Source organism: Neopsephotus bourkii, unplaced genomic scaffold (genome assembly GCF_033783945.1).
Source record: "Neopsephotus bourkii isolate Nb327-2 ecotype Australia unplaced genomic scaffold, CSIRO-AGI_Nbou_v1 NB_838, whole genome shotgun sequence".
NCBI lineage: Eukaryota > Metazoa > Chordata > Aves > Psittaciformes > Psittacidae > Neopsephotus > Neopsephotus bourkii.
The window spans coordinates 2,910,572-2,929,160 of NW_026901334.1; the positions used below are offsets into that span (position 1 = coordinate 2,910,572).

At 55.5% G+C, this 18,589-nt stretch overlaps 1 protein-coding gene across 19 annotated transcripts in view; it reads left to right on the forward strand.

The window, feature by feature from the left end:
* The first annotated feature begins 4,214 nt into the window (after positions 1 to 4,214).
* Positions 4,215 to 18,589, forward strand: part of TCF3 (transcription factor 3) — a 69,568-nt gene continuing 55,193 nt past the window's right edge. For 4 of the 19 annotated variants that reach the window (XM_061355979.1, XM_061355981.1, XM_061355993.1 and 1 more), the window contains exons 1-3: positions 4,422 to 4,797; positions 6,820 to 6,924; positions 16,323 to 16,395. In XM_061355979.1, the coding sequence (XP_061211963.1) occupies positions 6,847 to 6,924; positions 16,323 to 16,395 (151 nt within the window). In that variant the 5' untranslated portion in view covers positions 4,422 to 4,797; positions 6,820 to 6,846. Of the gene's footprint in view, positions 4,381 to 4,419; positions 4,798 to 5,503; positions 5,527 to 6,819; positions 6,925 to 16,322; positions 16,396 to 18,589 lie in introns of those variants that run through there. The other 15 variants (XM_061355973.1, XM_061355977.1, XM_061355991.1 and 12 more) reach the window with 6 other exon arrangements.

Consider the following 18,589-nt stretch of genomic DNA (forward strand, 5'->3'; position numbering starts at 1 on the left):
AGGAGCCTTCTCTTCTCCAGGCTGCCCCAGCCCAGCTCTCCCAGCCTGGCTCCAGAGCAGAGCTGCTCCAGCCCTCGCAGCATCTCCATGGCCTCCTCTGGCCTCGCTCCATCAGCTCCACATCCCTCTTGTGCTGCTGCCCCTGAGCGGGACCAGGACCACAGGGGGGGTCTCCCCGGAGCGCAGTGGAGATGATGCTGAAACCTGATGCTGCATCACGAAACCCACCAAGGGAAGAAGTGTGGGTAGGGAAGGGAAATCCCCCGCCTGCTCCCACCTGTGCCCTCTCCTGCCCCCGCAGCAAAGGCACAGAGGCCACCGCAGTCCTCAGGGGCTGGAGCAGCTCCGCTTTGGGCCATGGTTGCAGACTGCAAGGTTCTGAGCCCCAGCCACCCCAGTGATGTATTTGTTTAGCCTGAAGGAACTGGAGCCGAGCCCCGTTAAAGGGACACATCCATCCCAGCTCCAAACCCCAGGCAAAACCTTGCCATCTACTCTCATCCCTTCCTCACTGGGATGGGTGGAGGGGGACTTTTCCAGCTGGCAGGGGTACATTGGCAGTCCTTTGGATGGGTTCTGCCACTTCCCTTCTCCATGGGCCAGGTTTGACAACTGCCCTCAGATCCTGCTGCCTCCACCTGTGAAGAGGTGATGGATACCCCATCTGGCATCCAGAACAGCACCTATGGGGCAAGGCTCCCATCCCTGTCCCCTGCTCTGCACCCAGCTCCCGTAGCAGCTATTTCTTTTCCTTTCCACCTTATTCCTTCCCTCTTTTCCCTCCCCTCCTTCCCTTGGGCCCCTTCTTTGTGCCTCTGCCTAGGCCACAGCTCCCTGCACCACTGGGGATCAGGCCTTTTCCCAGCAGCATCTCCTGCATCCCCCCTGCAACCCACCCAGGAGTCACCTCAGCCAACCCCAACCTTCATCCCTGCATCCTGGTGGTGGAAGACAGTCGTCCCCCCCCCCAGACCACCCCAGAGGATGCCCCTACACCTCAGGGGAGATGCTAAGATGGTTTTTGAGTGCAGAGGTGCCTTTTGTTTCCATTCAGAGGAGATTCCCCAGCACACAAACATATGAGGGTTTCCTGTTGGTAGGCGGTTGCTACCCTGGGCTGTGGGCTGCAGGATACCGTGTTGCTGCTCTGAGACACCAGCCCAAGGGCTCCCTCATGACCCCTGCTCGGTTTTGGTTGATTTTAAGGCAGTTTAAGGCAAGATTTCAGGATCGCACTGCCCAGGGGCACACAAGCATCTCCAGCCCTTGCAGTGCCATGGGGACTGAATCCTGCTGCCAAGGGAATAAAGAGCATCCTCAATCGGACATTAGGAAGACATCCTTCCCTGTGAGGGTGCTGAGGCGCTGGCACAGGGTGCCCAGAGAAGCTGTGGCTGCCCCATCCCTGGCAGTGCTCAAGGCCAGGTTGGATGGGTCCCCCCCCGAACACTGCCAGGGATGGGGCAGCCACAGCTTCTATGGGCACCTTGTGCCAGGGTGTCCCATAGCTGGTCCCTGCAGGCTGGGATGGATTTGGATCTGTGACTCCAGGCTGTCCCACAGGAGATCCCAACTGATGGCATTATAACAGTGGTGTCTATTGTGGGGTCTGCTGGGGGCCATCACCCGTAACAAACAGCACCCGAAAGGAGGATGATGAGCAAAGCTGATGATGCTTTCAAGGAGCTGCTTGCATGTGCTTGCCCTTTGATCCAGGAAGCATCCGAGCACAGGGACAAGCATCACCCTGCAGAGCTGGGAGCTGGAGGGTGCCCCACTGTGTTGCAAGGGTGGCCAGGAAGGAGTGAACACCCTTAGAGGAGAATGGGACAGCGTGGCCAAAGGGTCCATGGCTGCTGGCTGGGCTGCTTGGAGAGCACAAGCCAAGTCTTGCTCCCAGTGAGCCGGGGTTGCCTGGCTGCTGCACCATCAACAGGCTGGGGACAAAGTGTCTGAAATGGGAGAGATGGGCGGGTTTTAAAACCAGAACAACACAAAACAACCAAAAAACAGAGACTTCGGAGGCCTTTTTTCCCCTCTGTCCCTGGTGTTGTTGTTGTCCATAAGAAAATTAAACCCCCATTTCCAGCCGAGGCCACTTGTTTTAAATTTCCTGGCTAAAGTGATGTAACAGCTGTGCGTGATGCAATGCCATGTGGAATGCATCATTCAGGAAACCAACAACAAAACTGCCTTTCTGGCCAAACGCTCAGCACATCCCCTTCCCCCAGCCCCGGTTTAGGGGGTCCAGCACCCCCAAAAAGTCTGCCCTGGGCATCCGTGGTGCTACTGTGGGACCTGGAGCCTGCAGGAGGGCAGCAAGGGGCAATGGGGGGCAATGGGGAGCACAGTGGGAGGCAGGACCTGGCTCTGAGCTGCGGGTCTTTTCTTAATTAAAGCATTTCTCATCTTCTACCCCCACCACCCGGTTCTGCCCTTCCCTGGGGCCTCCCTGTGATGGCTGCAGCAGCCAAAAGGTGCTGATGGCTTCAGCCATCCCCCATGCACCCCCAACCATCGCTGGAGGGATGTGGGGGGCTCCTTTTCTAACCCCCGCATGGCTGCGAAGTCTGGCAGGGCTTTGGCTCCCCACTGCTGCAGGGAAAAATAAACCCTCTGGGATGCCCATGGCTGCCTCTCTGTCCTGTTCCACCCCTCCAGCACCACCACTGCCCTGTGCCCAGTGCCAACGCTGCTCCCTTGGGAACCCAACCTGCTTTGAAACGGGGCTGGCCAGAAAGGGAAGAAAAAGAGGAGAAAGGGAAGAAAGAGGAGAAAGGGAAAAGGGGGGGGAGGATAGGAAAGAAAACCCAAACCCAAACAAAACAAGGTTGCAGTGGGAAATCAGAAGTCAGAGCTGAGGCATTTCGGCAGCCGGGGCTGGAATGTCTGACTCACACTGTGACTAAATGCAAATATGAACTCAAACGTGCTCCTTAAAGCTGCTGGGATGCAGCACGAAGCCCCAGGCTCCCATCACGCTCCTCACCCCCGGCAAGGTGCCCTCATGGGGCAGCACCTCTGGGGGACAGCACAGAGTCATCATGGAATGGTTTGGGTTGGAAGGGACCTTAAAGCTCATCCAGCTCCAGCCCTGCCGTGGGCAGGGAAACCTCTCATCTCATCAGTCTCCCCTCTGGCAGGTTAAAGCCATTCTTGTCCCAACAGGCCCTTTTTAAAAGTCCCTTGGTTGTTGCATGTAACGCAGCCAACATCCTTCAGCTTTGCCTCCAGGGCTGCTCACTGTCCCCTTCCCAGGGTTCTTTCCCATCCCATCCCCAAACTCCAGCAGCTCCAGCCCTGGCACTGGATGAGCTTTAAGGTCCCTTCCAACCCAAACCATTCCATGATTCTTCCCAGGTGATGTTCTAAAGAACTATGGAATGAGCCCCCCTACAGTCCCCATGGGGGAAGCAGCACGCTGGGCACCACGGACATCAGCAGCTTCCCCCCCACCCAGCACCGGTGACCCGGGTACCCCATGGCACGTTACACAAGGTGCCAGGGCTTGGCCGGGCGGCACCTTTGATTCAAAGCACCCGCCGGCTGGCTTCCAAGCGCCGGCTCCAGCTTGGAAGCTAAACGGGGCGGGTAAACAGGCGGAAAGATGTGAGGATCTGGATATAACCCATGGACGCTGCAGCACGATGCCCACTGTGCTGCGGAGCCCACCGAGGCTTCGCGGCCGGTATCACGGCCCAAGGCCTCGCAGCGCTTCCCGACAGGGACGACAGGCTGCCGCGTGTCGGGGGTCGCGACTTCCCCAGCACCGTGCAGGGTGCGCGGGGACCCCCGAGGCGCCGGGCCTCGGCCCCCGTGCAGGTCCCGCAGGCCCCACGCCGGGCGGAGCCACCCCAAAGGGCAGCACCGAGGGCGTGTCCGGGTGCGGGGCAGCTGCAGCCGGGTGCTGGCTCCCGGAGCACCGGAGGACAGTGAGAAACTCCCCCATCCCGGGGCCGCCCCGCCGGGGAAGCGACGGAGGTGCGGCCGCCTACCGGCCACCGCAGCGCTCGGTGGGCGGGGACGGGAAAGGAGAGCGTTCTGATTGGTAGCGCCACTTGCCACTCGGAGCGGCGGAGACGTCCTATTGGACGATACTCTGAGACCTTATCAGTCCATCACCGGAGCTGCCGTGTCGTCACGGCTTCCTCGCCCCGCCCCTCGAGGCGCGTTTGTCAAGCCTCCTCCGCCAGAAAATATAGTCCCGCATTTCGGGGGTGCCTCCTCCCCACCCCACCCTCTGCGCTGCCACAAGGGCTCGTCCCTCCGCGGCACCAGCCGCCCGCCATTCCCTCGACTGCAGCGGGGTGTGTGTGTGTGTCAGAGAGACAGCGCCCCTCCATCACCTGCGGGCGGCGGAGGGATACTGCGATGAGGGAGGTGAGTCGCCCCTCAGGGGCGGGGCGTGAGGGCGTGAGGCGAAGGGGTGGTGCGAGGGGAGGTAGCGCCGCGTTTCGCCCCGCCGCCGCTGCCGCGGGGGGGACCATGCGGAGGCAGCGGGGCCGGCGAGCGCAGCAACAGCAGCGGGAGGCGGAGCGGCGGTAGCAGCAGCGTTAGGACCCGGGGCGGGGCGCGGGGCGGGCCGGGGCGATCGCGCCGCTTCTTCGCGATATTCTATCCGCCGGCGGTGCGAGAACAATAGGATCCGCCGCCCGCCCGCCGGCCCTGGGCGCCGCGGCCGCCGCCCCCAGCACAGCACGGCCCGGCCCGGCCCGGCCCGGCCTGCCATAAGCGCGGGACCTTCATGCGCTTCCCCTGCCCCGCACGCACGGGGGGCGCGCGCCTGCCCCGGAACAGGTAAAAAACCCCAATTAAATAAAAAACCCCACAAACATTAATTACAATAAAGTGATAAAATCCGGACGCGCTTCCCCCGGTCCCGGAGCCGCTGAGGGGATGGGACTTCACCCGCTGTTTCCCTCCCCATTCCCTTCCCGGCGGGGACTGCCCCGGGCTCGGCTCCATTGTCCCTCAGTAAAGTTTGCCGGGGCCGGGCAGCGCGGGCCCTCGGGGTACCCACACGCGATGGGGGGGGTATCTGGAAGCGTGTGTGTGGGTCTCGGACAGTGGGTCGGGGATCGGGTCTGTGTGTGTGTGCGGGTCGGTCGGTCGCCGGGCATTCAGCGAACTTCAGCTCCCCCTTCTTCCACCCCAACTCCATCCAGCTCCGGTCTGGGCGGCTGCAAAAGTTGCGGGAGCCACCGGGGGGGGTGCTCCGGGCTCCCCCCTCGGCGGGGAGCGGGGCTGCGGGATAGGGGCGGCCGCTGGGACATCTCCCCCCCCCCATCGCCTCCCTTCGCAACCCCACCTCAGCCCAGGCCGCGCTTGGAGTGGAGGGGGGGAACAAGGCGGCCGGGCCTTTGTCCGAGGCGAGAAGGTGCCGCTGGGCCCCGCTGGAGGAAACCCGAGCGGGACGGGGGGGAGAGGAGCGGCCGACATCTGCTGCGCGTTAGCCCGGCCGCGGCGGGGCCTGGCCGGGGCTTTGTGCGCCCGGGCCGGGAGGTAAAAACGAGGGGCGGGGAGTGCGTATATGTGTGTGTGTATATCGATCTGTGTGTGTATTATCGATCTATCTATATAACTACCGAACTGAATATACGGGGTGAGGAACTATTGTTGGAAGTTTAGAGAGCTCGGCACCGGCTGCCGGTCGCCCCGAGGGCTGTGCGGTGTTTGGCGGGGGTCTAACAAGGACATGGGGGTGTCCCCCGGCCGCCCAGCACCGGGGTTGGGGTTGTGTGTGAGATGCTTTAGAAGCGATTTGACTGTGGATGACACTGAAAAGAACCGAAAAATAAGATAAAATACACACACACACACATCCCGGGTGGGTTTTAGAGTGGCAAACGGGATTTCTGCACTCGGGGCGAGTTGCTGCCTTGGTTTAGGAACGTCATTGAAATGTGGTGGAGCCTGAAACCCACAAACGCTTTGGACAGCGTGGAGTTTTCTGCTTTTTCCTTAAAGCTTATGATTGAGGAGTTAAATTTATTGGCCAGCTGCTCTTTGTAGCTATGAATGAGGTCCTGAAAAGCACACCCCCCCCAAAGGAATCTTTTGTCTCATCCCAAGCCTCCCTCCCGAAGAACTATTTTTCTATCGGTGGCCCAAAAGCTCAGAATCTTCCTTTAAGAAAAAAAAAAAATAAATAAACCAAAAAGAATCAGTAAAATTAGGAAGAATATTTCCCTATCTTTCCAGGTTGCCTGGAGGGCTCTTTTTTTTTTTTGGCCAAATCCTTCCGAAAACAAACTTGTCTTTTTTCTTCCCAGTCGCTTTTGGGGGAGCAGAGAGGTTTCAGCTCTCAGCCCCCGACTTTAGCCCCTGAGCGAGCAGCTGCAGGTGCTCAGCCACCCGAAGGAAAGAGGCCCAAGATCAGACCTTTTTCTTTTGGCTTTTTAAGCAAAACTAAGCAAGGACAAGAGGAGGGGGGGGAAGGAGGAGGGAGCCGAGCCAGACAAGCGCCTGAGTGATAACTTGCCTGAACCCTTTGATAAATGAGTTGACTCTTCCCCCCCACCCCCCTTATTTCCCCCCCCCCCCCTTCATTTGCCACACGCCAGCAACAGAATTGGCCCTGAACTAGTGGAATTGGCAGCAAAAAAACTAACATCCAAGTGTGTCTGCTCAATGGAGCGCTTGTTCCTGCCTCTGGGTGCTGTGCGAGGACTCCGGCTGGCTGCTGGAGCCGCGCAAAAGGGTTTTTCTTTGCTCGCCCCTTTCTCTCTTGCTCCGTCTTTTTAAAATATTCATCAATGGGGTGGGTAGTTTGCTGTAGTCATTAAAATATCTCCTTCCCCTCCCCCTCGCTTGCTCTAGGACTGCCACTGTTGAGTCTGTGGGAGTATGAATCAGCAGCAGCAGCAGAGAATGGCTGCAGTTGGGACAGACAAAGAGCTCAGTGACCTGCTGGACTTCAGTATGGTGAGTTGGGGAGGGGGGGGGCGGCTGGAAAGGCCCCGGGGTTTGCGGGTGTGGAGTGTTTTGGAGCTGCAGAAGGGAGGAAATGTGAGCCTGTAAATTGGACATGATGGGTTTCAGATGTGCGGTGTTTGTGTGCGTGCACATGTGCTGCAACTTGTTTATTTTCAAGTTAAGGCAAAGCCTCTACCCCTCTTCTCCCCCCCCCCCATCCCTTCAAACATAGATTGTTTCCTTGCAGGGAGCAGAGAGAGGTGGGTTGGGGGTGGATTAAGTTTTGGGTTTTTTTTGTTGGTTTGGATTTTTTGGGGTTCTTTGTTTTTTTGTTTTTTTTTTTTTTTGGATGGGAAAGTCTGGAGAAATACAAGGGAGTTGTGTGTTCTCTGTTTAAATGCTCACTGCAGAATGGGCTGGCTGACTCTTTTCTGAAGCCCTGCAAAGATGCAACTTCAGTAGCTGATTAATCAAGCTTTTTTCCTCTCCCCAGTATTAAACATTTGCTCCCACAGGTTATTTTGTCACAGTTTGAAACGTGGCCAAGCTCTCCAGCACATTATTTTTGCAGGACTTGAACACTTGTGTTCCCCACACTCTGCTTTTCTCTGTCCTGGAAACCTTTAGCTGCATTTAGGAGCTGTTTATTTTCAGTGAAGGGGGACCTAAACATCCCCCCAGCAGGAAGAGCAGCTCAGAGGGAGAAGTCCCTTCTAGTCACGGCAGAGTGAGGGTTAGTCCTCGGCACATCCGTCTGTGCCGCCATCCAGGGCTGGCAATGTGCCACTCCATGTACTTTCTGCACTTGCTGCACCGGTGCTGGCTGTTGTTGGCAGGTGACTTGTGGAGGGGAGAGCTTGTGTTCAAAGGAAAATAACTTTCTGTTGCATTCCTCTGCCCTGTGCTGCGCCCTCATGGCACTTGGAGCGTGTGTCTTGCTTTTTAGATAAGCAAATGTGCTGCTAAGATAGAAAAACAGCTCCACGAGGAGCTTGCAGTCCAAACAAGCCAACTGTGTGCTGGGCTGCATCCCCAGAGCGTGAGCAGCAGGTCGAGGGAGGGGATTCGCCCCCTCTGCTGTGCTCTAGGGAGGACCTCCCCCCCGGAGTACTGCCTCCAGTTCTGGGGCAACAGCACAGGAGGGACATGGGGCTGTTGGAGCAAATCAGAGGAAGCCATGGAGATGCTGCAAGGGCTGGAGCAGCTCTGCTCTGGAGCCAGGCTGAGAGAGCTGGGCTGGGGCAGCCTGGAGAAGAGAAGGCTCCTGAAGGGGAGACCTTAGAGCAGCTCCAGTGCCTAAAGGGGCTGCAGGAAACCTGGAGAGGGGCTTGGGACAAGGGCCTGTAGGGACAGGCCAAGGGGAATGGCTTGAACCTGCCCGAGGGGAGACTGAGCTGAGCTCTTAGGCAGAAGCTCTTCCCTGTGAGGGTGCTGAGGCGCTGGCACAGGGTGCCCAGAGAAGCTGTGGCTGCCCCATCCCTGGCAGTGCTCAAGGCCAGGTTGGACACAGGGGCTTGGAGCAAGCTGCTCCAGTGGAAGGGGTCCCTGCCTGTGGGAGGGTGTTGGAGCTGGATTGGCTTTAAGGTCTCTTCCAACACAAAGCAATCTGGGTTTCTAGCAATAACCATGAGTGTCACCTCTGTGACATGGGGCTGTTCCAGCTCACCCAGACGATGGCCCTGCTGGGGTGATTTTTTTGCCCCTTGGAGAAGAAGAGAGTAAAGGGGGAAAGTGGTGTCAGAATGAGGGGCAGCTGCTGTCCTGGTACCTCTTATTCCTGTGGCAAGTGCCCCACCTGTGCACTCAGGATTAGCAATGGGATATAAACACTTTTATACAGTTGGGGCTTGTATCTGTCCTCTTGGGACTCCGTTCTGGGTACAGGGGGTCTCATTCCCCCAAAGAACAGTTCTGCAGGGGGAGAGGCCCTTTTCTCCCAGTTTCATGCTCTTGTTGAGGGGCTGGTTTTGTTAAATGACCAGTGATGTATTTTCACAGGAGTACATTTTATAGTTAGTAGGGGGACTGCAATGCCCACATATGTTTAAAGGCAGGAATCTGTTCAGTGCTCACTGTGGAGCACTGGTCGTGGTTATTTGTCCTTCTCTCATCTCAGAGGTCCTGAGCTTTGGAGAAGCGCTGGAGCTTTCCATCTCCTGCACCTGAGAGCAGCAGGTTTTGAACTGTGCTTTGGGTCAGTAACCCATCAGCTGCTCTCTAGCCATGGCTGAAGTGGCTCCTGCTTTGCTTTTTCTCCCCCCCCTTAGAAAGAAATCAAATCCCACTCAGTGTTCAGAGCTTAAAAAACACGAGACCTTCCTTTCAAATTTAACAAACCATCCTCATTTGCATGCTCAGAGCTGTATTCCCTGGAGATTCCCTGACCTGCTCTCTTTGTACACAAATGTTTTTGTTCTTGGAGATGAATCTACACCGAGTGGGCTGAATTTGGGTTCAAGTCCAGTGCTGTGACACTGCTGTAACCCTGGGAATGACCAGAGCCTGGTCTGTGTCCGTGTCTGTTGGTGCATTCAGCAGCAGTACTGGGGGCAGCTGCTCGCAGGATCAGGGCCTGCAAATGTCATTTGCCAGCAAATGATTCGAAGCCATTCCCTCCAGAATACGTTGGCCAATGGGCTCCAAAGCAGTCTGGATTTGAGCCAGGTCTGTTTCACAAACCCTCATCTCTGCACACCCTTCTCCTGAGTTTGCATAAAGGGAATATTAACATTTCTCCTGAAGGATGAGTAGCTGAAGCAGAAAGCTTCCTAGCTAGATGGTCTTCATCCTGGCATCACAAGCTCGCTGTGCTCTGTGTGGGGCTGTCAAAGAGACTGTGCTATGGATTGCTCTCCCTCTTGGCTTTGTGACCACAAAGCTTGCTCATTCGAGTATAATTATAGTTTTATTTGAATAGGATAGGTTTGAATAGCCAGATTTAAAAAACAAAAAACAGAAAACCCAGAGTTTGGTATTAGAATAGGCAGGTTGGACCAACCTGCTCTAGTGGAAGGTGTCCCTGCCCATGGCAGGGGGTTGGAACTGGATGAACTTTAAGATCCCTTCTAACCCAAACCAAACTGTGATTCTATGAATAAGCAGGAGTGGAACATCAGCCCATTAATCCTCAACAGGAGAAGAGATGGAAGCAAAGGCTAGACAGAGATTTGCAGCAGGTGGAAGCGTTTGCTTCAGATCAGTATTTTGAATTCAATGGAAAATGTGTTCAACCCCAGTAACCTGAGGTCCAGCTCTGCGCTAGGCTTTGCTGTGCACTGAGTGAATTTTAAGGTCTGTCCCTAATGGAGTAGCAGAGTCAGGTGGGAGTTTGCAGGGTCAGTAAATGGCAGGGTTGTGTGAGATGCTGTAAATTGGGCCTTACAGTCCTGAAAAAGAAAGACTCGTGCCTTCTGTAATAAATAAATACCTCGGGTAGTTATTGATCTGCAAAATGCTTGCCCAAAGCTTTGTGCTTAATGTAATTTAGCACTAAGAGTGAAAAATCAAAGGAATCTGTAAGGTGCACCTAGGTGAGCCAGAGGCAACCACCCAGCTCTGCAGTCTAATGGCTGCTTTGGGGTGTGCACAGCAGCGTGCTTGTGTCTACCTCAGAACAAATTGCCCTTTATAATTGCCCCAAAGTACAGGTAATTTATAAGCTTTCTTTCACCACTGCTTCCTGGCAGTGGTCCAGGATGGGCTTGCAAATCTGGAGGAGAGCTTTCGAGAAAGCATCCTGCCTATAGATTGGGGTTGCCAGCTTAACCTGTTCATTAGGCTTGGGTTTTGGTGCGTTACTCTTTGCCCTGTGGTTGCTCGGCTTTGCAGCTCAAGCCCAGTGGGCACAGGCTGCATGTGGCTAGAGCTGCCCTTGGCCTGTGCTGTCAGGAGGTGCTCAGCTGTGAGGACTCATGCTGTGGTCACCTGCACCAGTCCTGCATCCAGCTCTGGGGCAACAGCACGGAGGCCATGGAGATGCTGCGAGGGCTGCAGCAGCTCTGCTCTGGAGCCAGGCTGAGAGAGCTGGGCTGGGGCAGCCTGGAGAAGAGAAGGCTCCTGAAGGGGAGACCTGAGAGCAGCTCCAGTGCCTAAAGGGGCTGCAGGAAACCTGGAGAGGGGCTTGGGACAAGGGTCTGTAGGGACAGGCCAAGGGGAATGGCTTGAACCTGCCCGAAGGGAGACTGAGCTGAGCTCTTAGACAGAAGCTCTTCCCTATGAGGGTGCTGAGGCGCTGACACAGGGTACCCAGAGAAGCTGTGGCTGCCCCATCCCTGGCAGTGCTCAAGGCCAGGTTGGACACAGGGGTTGGAGCAAGCTGCTTCAGTAGAAGGGATCCCTGCCCGTGGCAGGGGTTGGAGCTGGATACACTTTAAGGTCCCTTCCAACCCAAAGCAGTCTGTGCTTTTTATGACTCGCTGTGGTTATCCTGTGCATCATCCCGACTGTTCCATGCCGCCAGCGTTGGTGTGCTGTGGGAAGGTGCAGGCAGGTATCCCGGCTGGGCTGGTGTGTTTGTAGGGCAGGGGCACTCCATGCCGTGGGGAGAGCCAGGATGGAGGAGCCAGGAGGCACACAGACAGGGCTGGGGTCCTGTCCATGCCGCAGAGCATGCCTGCCAAGCTGCATAGAGGCAGGCGGCTGCGTGCCAGCCTGGGTCTCTGGCAGAAGTGAAATGCTGTTAACAGCCATGATTATTAGCAGAGTATTAACCATATGCTGTGGGGATGCTGGTTGTCAGGGTGGGTTCCTAGCTCGACGAGTTGTTGCAGGGTGGGCAGGGGCTTGAGCAGTCACACAGGACCTGCCGTCTGATGTCTCTGCAAGCGGCTGCTCTCACTGCGTGCCAGCCCTCGTGGCTGCAGCCAGTGAACTGAGGGTGAAAGCCAAGCTGTTACCGGCTTGAGCAAGCTCCTTCTGCCCGTGCCACTGCTGCTCCTGACGTGCTGGAGAATGCTGAAGCCCTGCCCCATGATAAAACTCACTGTCGTTTAGTGTGAAGCAGTCGTGAAGTTTGACCTCACACCGCAGTGGATGTTTGGGGCTGTAGCCAGGAAGGTCCGTCCTAAATGAACATGTATGAAGTAGCCTGTTGGCAATGTTGATTGAGTCACATTCCCTCCTCTCCCCATATTAAGAGCTGGATACTTCCCATGCTGCAAAATGGATTTCAGGTTTTGAGTTGAGGCTGGAGGTTGGTCCAGGTTGGAGTTCATGAGGTGGAAGAGTGGGCAAAGTGGAAAGAGATGTTTTCACATTTGAAAGCACTGAGGCACTGGTAGAACTGCACAGTAAACAAGATGCTCCTTGGGATTGTCACCTGTGCCTGGCAAATTCCCTTTCTTCCTTATGAGCTTCCTGTTGGAAGCATGGGGTCTCAGCTGTAACCTCCCTAGTGACAGACTTTTGGATCTTCCTATGCACTGGATTTGCATCTCTTAGCCTGGGAGAAATGGAGGGAGAAGAAATTCTTTTGGGAAGGGTGGAAACTGAGGTACGAGGGTCTGCAGAAGGTGTCAGCTGTCAGGGAGGCTGGAGATGGGACTTGAGGAACCAAATACATCACCTTAAGATGGGGGATTTTACATAACCCTTTAAATCTCCATTATTCAAATCCAACAAAGGCCAAGTAATGACCCAATTACAGCTCTTCAGACGCTTATGCCTGGGTCCCTCCTCAACGCCTGGGTCCCCCTGTGCCAGCTCCAGTTCCTCCCCTCCTCCCCCTCCCCATGTTTCTTTTCAAAGCAGCCTTTAAAAGCAGAAAGGAAATTTGCAGTGGGTGGGTGAACTTTGCCTGCGAGTGAGGGCTCTTCGTGTATGAGTCGAGTGGGGCTCCTGCAGGCAGCACACCCTGACGGCTGCAGCCCACACCCCAGTGGAAAAACAACCTGGCAGCAACCAAAAGCCACCAAAACAGTACCTGGAGTTGGTGAGTGATGTGTGTATTGAGGGGGAACCCCGGGGCTCCCCCTCGCCCGCATCACCCTGCTGCAGCATCCCCACTTGCCTTGGTGTGGGAAGGGGTCCGTGCCTCCGCAGTGCCGAGAGCAGGAAGGGGTTGCATCAGTCTCGAAACCTGTCTTTGAGCAGGCAGAGGTGGGGAGGGAACCCCAGCAGCATCCCCAGTGTGGGGGTGTGCTGGGGATTGCCCAAGGCCTTTGGGGGGGACACACAACCCACCACCTCTTTTGCAGAAGTAAAAAACACTCATTGCACAATGGAACAAGGTTGTTCATTTGCTCCACTTGTGTTTGCTGCTCAGACCTTGGGGTTTTTTTAGCATCAGCAAGCATTTAACAGAAATGCTGTGAAAAAGAGCCAGCAGTGCTTTTCTTTTGCCTTTTTTTTTTGTTGTTGTTGCCGTTGTTGTCATCATCGTTGATTTTTGCTGCTTGGTACCATTATGTTCATGCATCTCATTCTTACCCCGCTTGCATGTGCAGAAATGCCTCTTGCTGTTGGGAAAGGGGGTTTCTAACCACTTAATTGGATCCCAGACTGGTTTGGGTTGAAGGGACCTTAAAGCTTCTCCAGCTCCACCCCCTGCCACGGGCAGGGACCCCTTCCACTGGAGCAGCTTGCTCCAAGCCCCTGTGTCCAACCTGGCCTTGAGCACTGCCAGGGATGGGGCAGCCACAGCTTCTCTGGGCACCCTGTGCCAGCGCCTCAGCACCCTCACAGGGAAGAGCTTCTGCCTAAGAGCTCAGCTCAGTCTCCCCTCGGGCAGGTTCAAGCCATTCCCCTTGGCCTGTCCCTACAGGCCCTTGTCCCAAGCCCCTCTCCAGCTTTCCTGCAGTCCCTTTAGGCACTGGAGCTGCTCTAAGGTCTCTGGGCATCCTATGCCAGCACCTCACCACCCTCATAGCACAGAACTTTTTCCCTTGGCTCTCTTCCCTACCTCAGGAGGAGGGAGTGTGCACTGGTCGGGTGGGCTCAGCCATGGAACAAGCATTTGTAGTCATTTTGGATCTGTTTGTAAAAAGCACCACCATTGCAAGGGCAGGGGATGGGGAAGGGAGGCCAGGACAAACCTGCAGCGTTGCAGAGGGAGGCAGGCTGCAAGTCTTTTGTGCTGCTGGGCTTTGGTTTTGTTTTCTAGCTCAGTTTCCTGAGGAAACATGATGTATTTGATGGTGGGGCTGCTCACCCATCCCAAGTGCCTCTGGAGCCCACCCCGGGTGGGCAACAGCCTCCTGGGGGTGCAGCAGGGGCCTCCCTATGGTGCATGTTGAGAGGCTCTGATGCAAGGCTCCCTGCAGGAAGGTGCAGGGAGAAGTGGGTTATGGCCAGGGGTGAAGCTGCAGGGGGGCTGGTGTCTGCAGGCTGGTGCTTGGTTGTTCACACTGTTTTACACCTTCTTTAGATGCCCATCTATCTCACATATACATAATGTGCCTCTGTGCATGGATCTGTGCGATCCCAAATTCGTGCTCTTGGCTTTGAATGGCACTTGGTTCTTTAACTGCTCTCTTTGCATCCCTGCCACATTTCACTGTTGTTTTTGGGGTTGGTTTTTCTTTTTCCTCCTCAGCATTTGTGAAAACAAAGCTGGGCAGACGGTTTCGCACAGAGGAATGTTTCTGACCGCAGCCAGACATCAGCTATGTCAGGGCATGAAACGCTGCCTTTCTGTAGGCTCTTGTGCCATGACATTGTTTAATCTTCAAAGCATTAAACTTTTGAGTAGCTCAGAAATTGCAAAGCTAAAAATAATAAAAATTCAAATGACTTGGTGGTAAAAGTATCTTGAGTAGTAAAAGGATATGAAAATGTTAATTCCCTAAGCGTTTTCCCACCAGTTGTTTTATTGGCTGCAGCTCCATTTGTGTAGAGAAGAATTAGTTTTCTGCAGCGTGCAGGTGCATAGAAATTTTTAAATAACAGCTTCTGAAAGCCTCCCAACATATATTCCAAATATTTATACAGGTATTTTTGAGGAAGCTCCCTGGCAGGAGGAGGTTCGTTGTGACACTAGAGCTGCAGCAGTAGAGCAAGCAAGTAGCTGCAATGACCGATACTGTAAAATACCCTGGGCTCCCTAATTGTGAGTTAAATACCTTTGCCCTTGGAGCAGCTTCTCCCACTGGAGCCCAGGGCTGTGTTGGGTCATGGCTCTGCTGGGGCCCCCAGAGCACCAGTGTTGGGAACTGCTTTGTGAGCCTGGGGGGGCTCCTTCTGCTGGGCTGCACCCCCAGAGCGTGAGCAGCAGGTGAAGGGAGGGGATTTGCCCCCTCTGCTTTGATCTGTGGAGACCCCACCCCCTGCAGCCCTGATCCAGCTCTGGGGCAGCAGCACCAGAGGGACCTGGAGCTGTTGGACTGAGTCCAGAGGAGGCCATGGGGATGCTGTGAGGGCTGGAGCAGCTCTGCTCTGGAGCCAGGCTGAGAGAGCTGGGCTGGGGCAGCCTGGAGAAGAGAAGGCTCCTGAAGGGGAGACCTTAGAGCAGCTCCAGTGCCTAAAGGGGCTGCAGGAAACCTGGAGAGGGGCTTGGGACAAGGGCCTGTAGGGACAAGCCAAGGGGAATGGCTTGAACCTGCCCGAGGGGAGACTGAGCTGAGCTCTTAGGCAGAAGCTCTTCCCTGTGAGGGTGCTGAGGCGCTGGCACAGGGGCCCAAGAACTGCTGCCCCATCCCTGGCAGTGCTCAAGGCCAGGTTGGACACAGGGGCTTGGAGCAAGCTGCTCCAGTGGAAGGGGTCCCTGCCCGTGGCAGGGGTTGGAGCTGGAGGAGCTTTAAGGTCCCTACCAACCCAAACCAGCCTGGGATTCTGTGATTCTCTCTGGAGCTGGTGTGAGGCTTCCTACACCAGGGTTGAGCATCACTGCAGTTTGTGGCTTAGTCATCTCTGGCTGTACCAGATGGAGCCCCCAGGCAGCCCATATCCTCCCTGAGCACATTGCCTGTGGTGGGCCTGGGGAATTCAGGAGACACAGGGTGAGGCCTGGACCACTGAGGGTGCTGGGCTGTTCAAGGTTAAGCTTTCCTGCGTGCTCTGGTCTCAGGGGGGTGCTGTCATTTCCTGCAGTCTTTTTGGGGAATGGAGTCGCCCTTTCTCCATGGCCCCATGGACACCTTGTAATGTGGACCATGGGGAATGAGTTAGGCAAGGAACTGTTGGTTTTGACCGCAGCGGTGCTGCCTCTTGGATGGAACCAGACACACTGTGTACACAGGAGTTCATGCACGTAGGAATGTGTGTGTATATTAGTGCACAGCTGTGCTGCTCTCCTCCTCCTGCAGCTGATCTATGTAGCAGGGACACAAGGAAAGTGTTTTGCATCGATAAAGTGGTTCTCTCCCCCCTTTCCTCCCCTCCACCTACCCACTCTGACCCCCTTTGCAGCAGCACGGTAAACCTAACATGCTGAAGTCTCTTTTCCCTTCTCTCTCATCTTCTTGTTTTTCTAGATGTTTCCTCTGCCAGTGGCTAATGGAAAAAACAGACCCACGACCCTAGCGAGCACTCAGTTTGGAGGATCAGGTACTGTCATCTGAATTGTTTTTTACTTAACACCATGTTTCTTGCAATAAATCTGCGTTGCTTCCAGAGACCCCAAAGGAGGGGTGTCTGTAGTTTTGTGTTATGTATTTTTCTGGTGGTGATCTGCTAGCATTTCTCTGGGTGATGTCCTTGTTACTGCACATGTCTGCGGGTAGGCAAAGCTGTTCTTGCTGATCTGTCTCCAGAAATCAGTACCTGGGTTGAAGGTTGTTGTGTTGCAGCAGCCTGGGAGCAGGCAGTCAGTGCTGGTCTCTGAAGCTGCTTAGATGAACGTGTCTGCAGATGTACTCCCATGGTTTTGCTGTACATCACTGAAGACGTGTTGGTAGCTGTTAATTCCTGGGGCTCAGCTGCCCAAAGGGAAACTGGTGCTGTTTGGATGTCTGCTCCACTCAACCCCACTGGGAGCTCCCTGTTGTTGGGTGGGATCTCAATGTTCCCGAAGAGACCTTTGCAGAGGCCTGGCCAGATGCCTCTAGCTTCCTGCTGTTGGGTGGGATCCTGCCATTCCCAAAGGGATCTTTGCAGAGCCTTCCTGGCCAGATGACTCCAGCCAGCATGGCTGTCCTGGGGAGGCAGGCAGCAGGGGTGGCTGGAGCTGATTCACCAGCCTCCAAGCTGGACCCCACTGTGGTTTTGGGGTGCTCTTGACCAGAGCCTCACCTATCATGCCCTGCCCCTGAAGCTGGCAGCTCCCCCTGCTCCCAGAAGTGCTGAGTGGCCCCATCTCTGCCAGCCAGGATGACAGAATCACAGACTGGCTTGGGAGGGACCTTAAAGCACATCCAGTTCCAACCCCTGCCAGGTGCAGGGGCACCTTCCACTAGATGTGGATGCTGAGGAGGGACCAGGGGTGCAAACATCAAAGGGCTTTGGCAGCAAGGAGGAGCGGGCTGGGCTGGTGATGCAGCTGTGATAGATACTCTGAAGGGCCCATGGCTTCAGGTACCCCATGGGGAGAGGCAGCACTGGTTAATTTGAGGCTGAAGCAGAGAATTCCTCAGCTGGGGAATGGCAGGATGGTGCCGTGCTCTGCCAGGCTTTTGTGTCCTAGGAAGCTGCTCTGTGCAGGGCTCGCTGTGGCCCCTGGCACGCAGGAAGTTCAGGTAATTTGCCCTTCTTGCTGGAACATGCTGATGCTTTATGGATGGTTAAGACATGACCTTCTCTACCCTGGGCTGACATAAACTGTCCAGGGTAACTCCTGGCCATGTGGAATGGCCATGCCCTCACAGCAGGATGCACCCTGGGGACCTGGGTGGGATTTCTAGATAGCAGCTTTGGTGGCACAGGATGCTGTGGGCTGCTCTCAGGGAAACCTGCAGAAGCTGGATAGGAGGAGAGTTCCCTGCCCTGCCTGATGTTTTCAGACTACACTATTTAGCTGTATGCCAAGATGGTTTTAAGCAAACATTTTTACATGGAAGGAAGCTGTTGTGTGGGTGCTGGGGGAAATTCAAGGGCAGAAAACTCTTGGGTTACCCCAGCTGGAAGCTGATCTCTCCAGTGTTTCCGTGTGTGACTTCTGCTGTTAAAATAATCCACACAATACGTGCTGCCTGCTAGGGAGAGAATAGGCATGGAGCAGCTTGCATTAATTCATTTCCTGCTTGGGGGCTGGCTTGGCTGTGGGTTCCGAGTGCTGGCCAGTGAGGAGAGGCTGAGAGCAGGGCTCTGGTGCAGCCAGCGCAGCGACCAGACCTCCCTCCGATGGCTGTGCAGCAGCCAAAATGACACAAAATCTTTCATTCTCTGTCCCTACCCCCCCTTTTTTTTCTTTCGGGTGAGTGAAAGGTGATGTTGACACCACCCTTCCTCTGGGCTGCTCTTTCTGAGTCTGGCTGCGAGCAGTTCATCAAGAGGACCAATATTATACAACTGCTCTGAAGGCAGTTGCACAATCACTGCTGTCCCAGTCTCAGGGCTCTGCGGCGGCTCTTTTCGTCCTGCCGAGGGCATCCTGGGTTAGAGATGGTTAGGCCAAGGGGGAATGGCTTGAACCTGCCCGAGGGGAGACTGAGCTGAGCTCTTAGGCAGAAGCTCTTCCCTGTGAGGGTGCTGAGGCGCTGGCACAGGGTGCCCAGAGAAGCTGTGGCTGCCCCATCCCTGGCAGTGCTCAAGGCCAGGTTGAACACAGGGGCTTGGAGCAAGCTGCTCCAGTGGAAGGGGTCCC